Source organism: Malus domestica, chromosome 02, assembly GCF_042453785.1.
Source record: "Malus domestica chromosome 02, GDT2T_hap1".
Classification (NCBI taxonomy): domain Eukaryota; kingdom Viridiplantae; phylum Streptophyta; class Magnoliopsida; order Rosales; family Rosaceae; genus Malus; species Malus domestica.
The window spans coordinates 712,102-724,655 of NC_091662.1; the positions used below are offsets into that span (position 1 = coordinate 712,102).

At 35.6% G+C, this 12,554-nt stretch overlaps 1 protein-coding gene across 2 annotated transcripts; it reads right to left on the bottom strand.

The window, feature by feature from the left end:
* Window positions 1-7,314: 7,314 nt before the first annotated feature.
* LOC103447094 (NADP-dependent glyceraldehyde-3-phosphate dehydrogenase) lies at window positions 7,315-10,930 on the bottom strand. 2 transcript variants are annotated; one of them, XM_029108448.2, is made up of 10 exons: window positions 10,558-10,930; window positions 9,915-10,108; window positions 9,529-9,657; window positions 9,301-9,420; window positions 8,869-9,005; window positions 8,628-8,783; window positions 8,146-8,524; window positions 7,947-8,063; window positions 7,671-7,779; window positions 7,315-7,566 (listed from the first exon to the last, which is right to left on the bottom strand). In XM_029108448.2, exons 1-10 carry the CDS (start codon window positions 10,700-10,702, stop codon window positions 7,553-7,555), a joined length of 1,500 nt encoding a protein of 499 aa, XP_028964281.1. In that variant the 5' UTR covers window positions 10,703-10,930; the 3' UTR covers window positions 7,315-7,552. The 2 variants fall into 2 exon arrangements, with proteins under 2 accessions (XP_028964281.1, XP_008384496.2); XM_008386274.4 differs by having other exon boundaries at window positions 7,517-7,779.
* Window positions 10,931-12,554: the final 1,624 nt, after the last annotated feature.

Genomic DNA, 12,554 nt, shown 5'->3' on the forward strand with positions numbered 1-12,554 from the left:
CGGGTTCCGTAGGAACTTCGAAGTTAAGCGAGAAGGAGGCCAGAGCACTCCCAGGATGGGTGACCCACTGGGAAGTTGCTAGTGAGTTTCCAAAAACAAAACTGTGAATGAATGGTAAGCCCAAAGCGGACAATATTGTGCTACGGTTGCGGAACGGGCCCGGGATGTGGTGGACCTGGACGGGGATGTGACACATTGTATCAAAAACATGATGTGTTAAAGAGTCCATGGAGAATCCCATTTTTCAATAAATGGTTACCATGGAAAACAGCCGAATTGATTAGTTATGTGACCAATACGCAATGTGTTTAGAAGTTCATGCGTTATAGAACTTGCCACTAAAAACTAGCTTAAATTGGCTTGTTAGTGAAGGGTGCTTAAAAACTCCCGTTTGGTAGGCTGAATGTGGTTGAGTCTTAGGGATAGAATTGGATTGAAATAGACTTGTAAGACATGACTTATAACCCATGTTTAATGATTAGATAACCCACTTTATTATAAATCCATAACCCATCATGTCTAAGTCTTATTCATTTCACATTTTGACACATCAAGTAAGAAACTTGACTCAGGTCCATTTTTACTGATCACAATCTATCCCAACCAAGATCTAAAATATATATGATATCGGAAATATCGGTAGTCTAAAAACACGGAAATTTCGATGAAAATATTGAGATATTATCGATATCGATAAAAATTGAATAAAAACCACAGAAATTGTAAGAAAAACTTGAAAATTTTTATTGAAACTTTGCAAGATGTTTATTTAGTCAATTATCTATTAGTTTATCACAAAAAATTGGAAGGAAATGCATTGCATAATGGATTTAACTAATTTAAGTTGATTATATAGTGAGCTGTCAAACATTGTAAGTATATAAAATATGTAGTAATTAATGAAAGAAATTTAAACACACCATAATCATTTATATATAATGAATTAGTACAATATTTTACATTTTATACATTGCATGGTAAGATACATGAGTGACTTAGTATCATGTAGAATTCCTATCAAGGTCTAAAATATCGATGATATCGGAAATATCGGTAGTCCAAAAACACGAAAATTTCGATAAAAATATCAGGATAATATCGATATTTTAGACCTTGATCCCAACTAGCCCATCAGACAAGCCACTCCAAGACATGTTGTTTTTCATGGACAATTGAATCCTAACTCAATGTATTTAACGTTGGGTAAAAGAATCGTTCAAAACAAGCAAATCGAACCAAGTTGATGGTTCGATTCGGTTTTCTCAATGACTACTAGAATGACCATATGAAGTCCACTTTGCTTCTCTTAATTTCTTACAAGGGAAAATTAATTAAACCAAACTGAAGCCAATCAGTAAATGAATTGATTTGTTTCCGTTAATGTCTTCTACACTACTAGTTTAGGGCCTAAACCGAACCAAATTGAACTCTTGAAAACATTTTTCCAATTACGATATGGACTCTAAAACAAGTAAAACCAAATCGCGTCCATCCTCAATTGTAACTTGAATCTAATATTGTGCGTGTTAATATAATTTTTTTTTAAATAATTTTCATAATGTACATAACTCAATTGTGCTAGTTACTATCAGATCTAAATTCTCCTCCTATTTGAATGTTCAAGATTAAGCAACGACATCATTTTGTTTTATCTTCTAAGAAATAAAAAGAGAACGAAAAAAAAAGGAGAGGAGGGAAAAATAGAGGGGTGAGAATCCAACTCCTTTAGTTCCACAAATTTTGTAACTTGAATCTAATATTGTGCGTGTTATTGTAATTTTTGTTTTAATAATTTTCATAATGTACATAACTCAATTGTGCTAGTTACTCTCAGATCTGAATTTTCCTCCTATTTGAACGCTTAAGATTAAGCTACGATATTATTTTGTTTTATCTTCTAAGAAATAAAAAGAGAAGGGAAAGAAATGAGAGGAGAGAAAATTTGAGGGGTGAGAATCCCACACGTTTGTTTCTCTCATTCATCCAACCCATCTCTATCGCAACGTTTTTCTCTTAGTTCGGCAACTTCGTTGCGTGGTGGGTTCGTAAGTAGGAATTAACCATTTTTCTTTGGGCTTGGCATTCACATCAAAGTTCAACATGTTCAATCATATATAGTCTTTTCTTCTTAAGAAAAATGAATTTTTAACTCATAGCCTCGCCTTTTAACTTCAATTTAAAAAACTCGTATTTGCATCCGTTTAGTCTTCGTCTAGACGCTTAGGCGCTAGATCTCAACCCATCGTCTGACTGGTACCTTTTAGAACATAGATAATTCACCATATGATTTGTTCAAGATATACTCGCATTTTTTTATACAAGAGCATCAATGTGCAAAGATTAGAAAATGGGTACATACATTTTTAATTAGATTTATGGAATTTCAACCACTAAAATGCTCAAGCTTTGTTTGCTAAAAGCAAGACCAGTGGGATTATGATCTTGTTATGTTAAAATTCAGCAGCGTTGTGATTGTTGTGGCCTCTCATTTAGGATGCAATCTTAGTTGTAATTCCAATTTCCAAACCATATTCATTGCATCCAAATATCGAATATTATTAGGTTAAGAAATTCATTTTCTCATTCATTTAATTAATTTGTTAGTTTGTTAACAATGGATAGTGATTTTCGCACTTTATTTTTTTTGCTCCCGCATGCAGTAAGTAGTTCTTATGGCATCGGACCAAAGTCTTGCAAATTGATATTTTACAACACTTCTATCAATTAAATGCTTTTATCCGTAGAATAAAGCAACTTGGTATACCTATTTTTTTTATATTCATACTTCATGTTTATGAAATTTATTTCTTTGCTACAACTAATAAAAATTCTTAATTTTGAAATGATCGAGTCACAAATGGAAATGATCATCATTGACTGATTCATATTTTACGTACAAACCCATATACTCTTTTAGACAGTTCATGCACAAGGATCTCAATAAACCATATCCTGCTCCTAATTAATTGATTAATTAAACAAGTATAAAATAGTATATTCATTAGTTTCAAGGCGATGGTTTGAGCTGTGAAGAATGAATACATAATTTTTAATCAAACCGAAATCTGACTCATACAACCACAATAATAATTAAGTTTTATTCCACTCAGTGGGGTTGGTTGTATGAATTATAGAATGTCACTGCGCTTGATTTTGTGTCAAGTCTTTCGTTGCTTGATGTGAAAATTAACTTGACACACAAATTAAACCCTATTAATGACAATTGTAGTAATGATGCAAGTAGGGATCGTTCTAAACCGGGGATTAACTAGGGATGCTAATCAACACAAATAAGACTCAAAAACACTAAACTAGACTCTATAGACTCAAAACTAACTCAAAACACTCAAAACAGCAAGAAACAATAAAAAAAAACTCAATTCTAGACCTAATAAGTGACTTGGACGAAAATAGAACTTAAAAGACTCAAAAGACCAAAAGAAAACAGGTTTTGACTCTAAAAACAAGACTTAATGAATGGGGATTTTGTTTTGACGAAATTGAAAGTTAAAACATAAACTTTGAAAACAAACTTAACAAAAACGATTTTGGATGAAAAAGAATGGTGAAATGCTAGTTAGAGGGTTCCTTCTCCACACATGAAACATATGCATACGACTCGATTTCCAGTTACTCTTTCAACAAACCATGAATGACAATGCCCCAAATTAACTAGATTGCACCAATTAATTCTCAGATTTCCCTAGATTCATTGAATTGAATGGAATACGCATTACAACCAAATTATTCTTATCAAGGACCCTAACTATGGAATACGCATGATAGAGACACATATCAAAGATCATTAAGTTAAATGGAAATCATAAGCATTGACGAGGCATTCATAACTATGGAATACGCATGTTACTCTTGCCAAGGATTTACTTAACACAATCGTGACTAGCGACTTTTACTACTTATGAATATAAGTTAATAACGATTAGGTGAAATTCCCTTATACTCTAGCATCAAATTCATGCATGCAAACTAAGTGTCGACCCTCAATCAACATACATAAACATGTTATCAATCAAATAGATAAGTAAACCACATTCACGATTTATGAAATCATAACTGGAGGAAGTCAAGTCATATAAAACATATGATCATGGCTTTGAATTCCCCTCTAACTATAAAGAAATTAGTTCCTCATGTTCGCAAATAAACAAAGATAAATAAATCTAAACATTGACATAAAGATAGAAAACACCTAGAAACGCTCCAACAATCCAAGCTCCTTGAATGGCATGCACGGCTCCAAGAGTCTCCTTCCTTCTCCTTTGCAAACTCACGGCACAAGAGGGATGATTGGGTGAATGATGTAGTGAAAATATGGTAGAGGGTGGTGTGAATGAAAGGGTGCGGCACTACATATATATAGGCTGAAAATCACAGCCCCTAGGTAGCAAAGGAAAAGGATTTAAAGGCCTAAGTTGCATAGGAAAATAAAACACAATCCTTGAAGGAAAACAAATCAGAAATCCAAAGGGAATTGGAGGATAAGGTGCGGCACTTATCTAGGAAGGGATAAGGGCTTCTAGAAACCAAAATCCCAAGGGAATTGGGTAAAAACTCACGGCACAAAGTGGAGGGAGAGTGGCTGATTTGCAATGCAAGGCAAAGATCTTCTAGAAAGGTTCTAGGCGCCATTTTTGTAGGAAAGGATTAGGTTTTCTAGAAATCTGATTTTAAGCATCCTAATATAGCTAGGAATCCTCCCAAGTAGCTGAAATATAGGTGGATTAGGATTAGGATAAGATAGGATTGGATAGGGTTTGGATAAGGTTTCTTCACTTGAGCTGATTCTTTGGCTTTAACTTCCCTTCTTCAAGTAGGAAACCTTGTTTGAGTAGGAAACTTCAATCTTCTAGGAATCCAACTTCACTTAGGAATCATTCTTCAACTAGGAATCATTCTTCAACTAGGAATCCATCTTCAATTAAGTGTTTTCCCACTTCAATTAGGAAACTTTGCATCTTCAAGTCTTCAACTTTAAAACACATTCCTAGCTCTTCAATCCTTCAAATTCATCCATTCTTTGTGCTCCACATGCATGAGCTCCATTCTAGCTCAATTTTGCTCCAAAATGCTCCAAATTGCATCTTTTTGCTTACTTTGTCCTTAAAACCTGAAAACACATGAAAATAGCTTAAAAGACTAACTTAACTAAGAAAACACAACATAAATGCATAAGAACTAACTAACTAAGGCGCATAAATATGCTCCTATCATAGCTCCAAATACTCCGTATATTTTCTTACAGTGTCTTTTCACATCTTCTTAGGTTTTTCTCTACCCATTTTGAACCGAGTCTCCATCTCATAGTTGCATCTTCTAACTGGAGCAACTGTAGGTCTTTGATTCACATACATGTCCAAATCACCTTAACCAAATTTCTCTCATCTTATCTTCAATTGCGACCTCTCATACTTTACCTCAAATTTCCTCGTTCTTAATTTTATTATTTCTCGTGTGCTCACATATCTAACAAAGCATTCTCATCTCCGCTTCACCTTAATTCTCATCCACACTCATTGGTCAACATTAATTTTAGTGATTAATCAGCTGAAAAGTTTTTAAATACAGATAAGCATATATGTGATCTCCTACTTAACCTTAATTAACAAGATTATTTGAAATCCGCAGACACCAAAAATTCGAATGCGTTTGGTTCGTAAAATGATCCCAAAAGATGTAGGTAGACGTCCTTGTCCTGTACCAATCACATCCAGACTTTTCTATGCTCTTTAGTCTTTACACCTCATTTATTGCCATACATGTCACATATTATATGTTAAGGCAATCCCTAAACCAAATCATTAAACATGATTATCATGTTTCTTTAGTCAAGAATTAGGTCACTTGATGAGTGTTATAAGAACACGAAGATATATATTCCCTTTATTGTTTATATGTGTTTCACCGTGCTTGAGGAGCATGAGTGCATATGTATCCCCAGATTTTTTGTGAAGTATGCTACACCGCACGGATAACATGGTCTGACAATCGAGCCTTATAATTTCTCTCTATACAAGCATGATATCATATACCTAAGGGATATTATCCACTCTAAACACTTTTGAGCCAACTAATAATCCTTATGCCTAAATTAATAATTATGTTGTCTACTTATTTGGAGATGTTTACACAAAAAGCGGCTATTTTAGAAATATTTTTTATATTAAAAATTCAAGTGCTTCTTGAAAAGTTTGATGAAAATAGTAAGTGCTTATCTGATATATTCCAACGTTCTTGTATCAATCAATCACATTTCGAGACAACTTTGATCTGCCAGAGATAAGAATTTGATTTGGCGTATAAAAATTTCAACTGCAATCACATCGTCATCAGAAACTTTCTTATTCGTTTCATTTTTATTTTTTGGAACTGTATATGAATTATGCAGCATTGGCTGGATTCAGATCAGTTTTCAACTATCGGAAGTCAACTCTCGGAAGTTCTGCTTAAAATATTGAAGAAACTTTTGGAGAGATTTTGTAGTATGCTGGAACACGATTCGGTATACCAAGTGTTATAATATAATATTGGTTACTTGAAATTTTTTTTTTTAACCATTTGTAATATGATATTTAGTGTACCGGACCGTATTACTGATACACTGAAATTTTTGTCAAACTTTTGGATGTCAAATTAAAGAACAAGAACATGTCTAGAGAACTTTATTTGGGAGCCTAAACCAGCATATTCCACTCCAATATTCATAGCTACCCAATTTGCGTAGATGTTGATCAAACTAGTTGGTCAGGACAATGTACACACCCCCTTACAATTAATTTTGAATCCTTATCCTCCAGATTAGAATATTGCTATGTTAAACAAAAAGAGTTTTTGTAAAAGAAAAACCCACCTAAGCAATAGGCATGCATTTCATCTTTTCGTTAATTAGTCACCAAACACTCTAAGCATGCGTTTCACTAACCAATCTCAGTGCACCTAAGTGCATTTTTACGTCCACATTACGTACTTACCCTAGAATTACTAATTAGTATTAGTGAAGATGACAAAGATAAGTTTATGAATTAGCTAATTATCTTTATTGCATATACGACGTGGTGAAGCTCAAGGATAAGGCTCAAAAGCACCTTAAGAAAAAGACAGTAAGTCCCAAGTAATTACAAAATGACTGCTCATCGCAAAGCGCTTGTAGCTCAATTACTTAAAAACGGTTAGACGAAAGTTCTGTGTTTGGTTTTTTCCGTAACCAGCCCAAAAGTGTGCTAAAGGTTTGAGACCTCACAGAATAAGGCCCAAACTAAAGGGTTGTGAACCTCAAATCATGCCCAAGACACCAAGGATCAAAGCAGTACTTGGCTAATATATGTACTTATATGCTTACAAAAACTAAAAAGTAATACAAGTCTCTCAGTTCTTATTGACCAAGTCTCCAACTTCATCAGGTACAGAAGAGAAGCTTAAAGTTATTGCAGGAGCTTAAAACATCATGTAATAATCGCGTGATGCAGCCTTTCAATAAGGGTATTGCCCATTATTCTCTTTTTCTCAACTCCATTTGTCCGACGATGACACATTTTTATAGTCTGCAGCCTAAAAATTCACTTACACATTTTACTAAATCCGCTACTACAACGACATTAAGTAGCTTCGATTACTATATTATCACCCGATTCGTTATTAACACTGTCACTAACCCATGGTGTAAGAAGGGGTTGGCAAGTTGATTACAGTGGTCTTGATCTTGGTCATCATGTTGATGCTGTTGGTGATTCCTTGTGAGCCAATTCCACTGTCCTTTATGCCCTGTCAAATAAATCATTCATAAAAATCGTCAACATGACGTCCTTGGAACGAAATTCCGGCTGTCGATAAAGGAGAATCAAAGGACAAAATAAACAATTGTGTAGAAGGATAAAAAAGAAGGCGGAAATCATTTCCAAAACCAATTTTCCGGACTTTTAAAGGGTTACCTGGAACGGAAAATGATCTGGTCCACGAGCAGGTGCGGAGTTTATTTGAACAGTTCCCGTCTCCATTGCATCACCAATCAAAATGGCCTTGTTGATGTCCTTTGTGAACACACAGCCCTGTATTTTTTTACACACGGGTTAATATTTTCTGAGTTAAAGCAAGCATGAAATGGTGGATTCCGAAGGAAATCAATGTTACCTGGAGGCCGAAATTACTGGCATTGCAATGGTGGATTCCTTCTTCTACCGTAGTAATCCTAATAACGGGCAAGACTGGACCGAATGGCTCTTCCCACGCGATTCTCATATCCGGCCTGACATTATCTAACAACAAAGGCCAGATAAGGTTGCCCTCTCTCTTGTACTCTTGGCAAAATGTTGCTCCTTTCTGTTTTGCATCCACAACCAAACCTTCAATAAAATTCGCAGATGATTCTGAGACTACGGGAGTGATGTCACTGTTCTCCTCTGGTGGACCAACAGTTAATTTCGCCACTCGTGCATTCACTTTCGCGACGAGGGCATCAGCAACGGATTCCATCACCAAGACAACCTTAACAGCAGTACATCTTTGACCACTGTTACAAATGTGCGTTGTCAAGCAAATATGAAAATATATTGTTAGTCAGGTATTATGGATTGCAGCAGAAAGAATGAGACTAACACAATTAATTTCTTCACCTGTAAGAAAAGCCTCCCTTTATTATGTTTGCCGCGACCAAATCTAGGTCGGCATCTTCAAGCACAATGCATGCATCTTTTCCTCCCAACTCCATCTGAAGAGGGATCATGCCTGCCTTCTTCGAAATTGCAACGCCGGTGTCACCACCAGTGAAGCTGAAAAACCGGGATCCATCATTGAGTAACGATAGACAAGGAAAGGGAGCCTATTGTGGTATCGAAGAAATCAATCTGGGATTACCTAATGCAGTCCACTCCAGGATGCATGGTAAGGAAGTCGCCGATCTCAGATCCTTTCCCAGTGACACAGCTAATAAGGCCTTTGGGAAATCCAGCCAGGTGGAAGCAATGCACCATATGAAGGCAAGAAACAGCACCCTAGAAGGAAACTTACGGGTACAAATTAGTCTTCCGTGAAGTTAAAGAGATCATCAAACATAAATCTTTTATCAAGTGTTTTTGAAAGAATTTTGTAAGCAGTTCTGTCATTCAAAATACATTTTTGCATGAATTTACGTAGTGGCAATGATTTTCGGAGAAGTTATACTCAGGTCAGTGCAAAAGATGTGTGGAATCAAACAGCGAGGGAATTACTGAGTCTCGAACACAATGTCTTACTATCTAGTAAGAACTTCTGAACCAGTGTATAATTTTGAAGATTCGTAACTAATACCTGAGTTGGGGGCTTGAGCACAAGGGCGTTTCCAGCGATCAGCGCAGGAGCAATTTTTGAGACAGCAAGGTTGACAGGATAGTTAAATGGTGGAATGGCTAGAACCACGCCGAGTGGAATCTACAATTATATTGCAGCAACAGTACACGCAAAAGATATTGTGAAAACTCATCAGTAAACAGTAGATAGGTAAACTAAAACTAAAAAGTACTTGAAAAATAAAGATACCTTGGAAGTTAAGCAATATTTTGTTCTGTCATTTCCCGGGAAACTATCAGACACCAAGAACTTCCCTTCCCCGAGAATCCTAACCCCTTCTTCGGCACAGTAAGACACCAAATCTCCAGACCTCACAACCTTCACAGAACCCAAAATTTCCATATCAGTTTCCAAAAAATTATTTCTCACATATAAGCTCTTGATAATGTTGCATTTTAAGATAAAAACCTTCAATTCAAAGGTTTAGAAAAACAACTTGCCGACTTATTAACGAAGTCATCAAACAAATTTCGCGACTAAAACCGAATTAGAACATGACAAGAGTTTTTGTATAAACTTATAGTTGTCGGAGTGTTTTTTTAATTTACTAAGAAGATAGAGAACAAGTTATCAACCTCTGTGATAGCATCTTTAGCAGGTTTAGCAATTTCTTTAATCAGTGACTCTCCAATTGGAGCTTTGTGTTCTTTGAGGATAGAAGCAGCCTTGTGAAGGAGCTCGGCCCGCTTCCAAAGCGGGGTCTTAGCCCATGTCTTCTGTGCGATTTTCGCGGTCTCCATGACCTTGTTAACCTCTTCCTGTGTACAAGCTGCCACAGCCAAACAAAGGGTAATTGTTAAATAGCTGTAAAAATGAAAAACGTAACAAAAACCAGAGCAACCATTCAAATTGAAAGGACAATGATTATAACACTCCTCGTTTAGCATCTACACTTCTTGTGCGGGAATGGAGGAAAACTTATAAAATATTCAATTTGAAGTGCAACTGAACTTTTTTTAAAATAACAATATTCAATTTGAAGTGCATATGACCAAACCTAGAACGCCAAAACCAGAATAAAAACAGACCAACAACTCAAAATTTATAGACTAATGATTTTAACACTCCTCGTTTAACATCAAATACAAAGAAAAATAGTCAAATATTCAATTTAGCACACATAAAATTGTAAAATATTCAGTTTGAAGTGCAGATAACTAAAATTGAAGCGCGAAAATCGCTATCCGAATGAAAACCATGAAAGAAGATGAACATTACCTTGAACCTTGTAGTGGACCTTTCTAGTGGTAGGGTTGATGATGGGAACAAGTTTACCAGAAGATGATTTCTTCCACTCCCCATCAGCATAATACTTGTATGCTTCTCCATCAACAATCTCTGCAAACAATCCACTCCCAGCCATTACTCTTTTCTCAAATATTCAAATACCAAATCTCCCAAAAAACCCAGAAAACCAACACGTTTTCCTCCTCTAAGTTATCTGAAAACTTGAGAGAATATAACAATATCACTCTGGTTTTTATGAAAGGATGAGGAGTGAGAAGTGAGTGTGTGGTAATATGGAGTTTGGTGGTTTATGGGCTGTGGTTTGGTGGGGTTTTATATAAGGGGAAGGTGAGCCACGCTTTGTTCTGTGAATTGGGACGGATTTTTGTTAGGTGGTTTTAAGGTTTGACAAGTAAGCTTTTTACTGCTCTGCAATTTTTGGTTCTTTTTCTTCTGTGGCAGCTCTATGTTTTTCTTGTTTCTGACAGTTGAAAATATACACGAAGTTTCGAAAATTAGTTAGCCTCGTGCTCTCCGCGGCTTTTAACTGCTGTTGAATTTTTTGGGCCACAATTTTTTTTTCGTATACGTAAACGCTATATTTTCACACTTGTAGGGTAATTATTGTGTTATTAAAATACAATTACGTAGTATAATTAGTTTAGTTGAACGGGCGATTGATGAATGCAGCCGGGTTGGATGAGCCTATAACTCGAAACATTTGGGGTTTTTTTTTTTTTTTGAGCAAGAATCATAGCGTTACCTTACCTTCAACATGACATGGACTCCAAATTCTTAATTACAGAGCGCGAGGTGATTTATCATCAATATGATGATGGGAATGGAAACCAGAAGCACGACTGGATCATCCAAGATAATATAGCCAGTTTTTGTGCTAATTTATGAATCAATAATCATTTTTAGCATGTACCTTGGAAGCATAAATATATTATCTAGCTACCTATTTTGAACTTGTGAACTGATCATATTACGTGACGATAATGTTCCGCTTAGTGTATAATAATTTTCAATTTTAAAAGTTACCATTTAACTTGATACATGCCTAAAGTGTGATACAATTAAAAATCATAGATTAGGGCAAGAGGATGGGCAAAGCACACTATCCTATCAAGGTTAGGCAACTACTACAGTTTATGCACGCTATCGTATCAAGGTTAGGCAACTACCAGTTACCATCTTCACTTGTACCACGATGTTAAAATGGGGTGTTTTGAATTTGTAAATAATTTAAAAGTAGATCAATGTTATTGATCTTGTCGATGCATCTACCATACGGTTGATATTCGATTTGTGTAGTTGTCAACAAACTTGAACCTTAACAGAGAAAGACTATATATAAGGGTTTTAGTTTAAGAAGGCGATCGAGGAGTTTGGAATTCTAAATTAGGGTTTATATATAGTTGTGTAAAGAAAACGAAGGGAAGGAAGAGCTGTTGCATCTACTACTCCTGTATACACGCCTGCATGAAGTTGTTGAACACATATATACATACATATACATATACATTATGCATTTATTATATAAACATGATTATTAGGACCTTCAAGCCCTACCTGAATAAGAACTGGTTTTGTATGAGAGAATTCGAAGGACACTGCGGTTAGGCAAATAAGAAGAAGTAGATACACCACGGTTGCCACCTACCTATATTGGAAGTGATATGGTTTAAATAATTATGTAGAGGAAAAACTAAAAATTAAAAACGAAAAACCGAAAACAAATCAACATGAAGAAATTGCAGAACAGTAATTAACAAATTAAATTGCATTGGTGCATACATGAACAAGGGCACTCTAATTAATCAGTGATTGGAGGAGGAGCTAATTAATTACGCAAAGCCAGAAAGAGATAAGTAGAGAGAGAGAGAGAGAGAGAGAGAGAGAGAGAGAGAGAGAGAGAGAGAGAGGGAGAGAGAGTATAAGGAGTACTGAAACCTGCTGAAAGCTGAGTTTAATGATGCCATTTG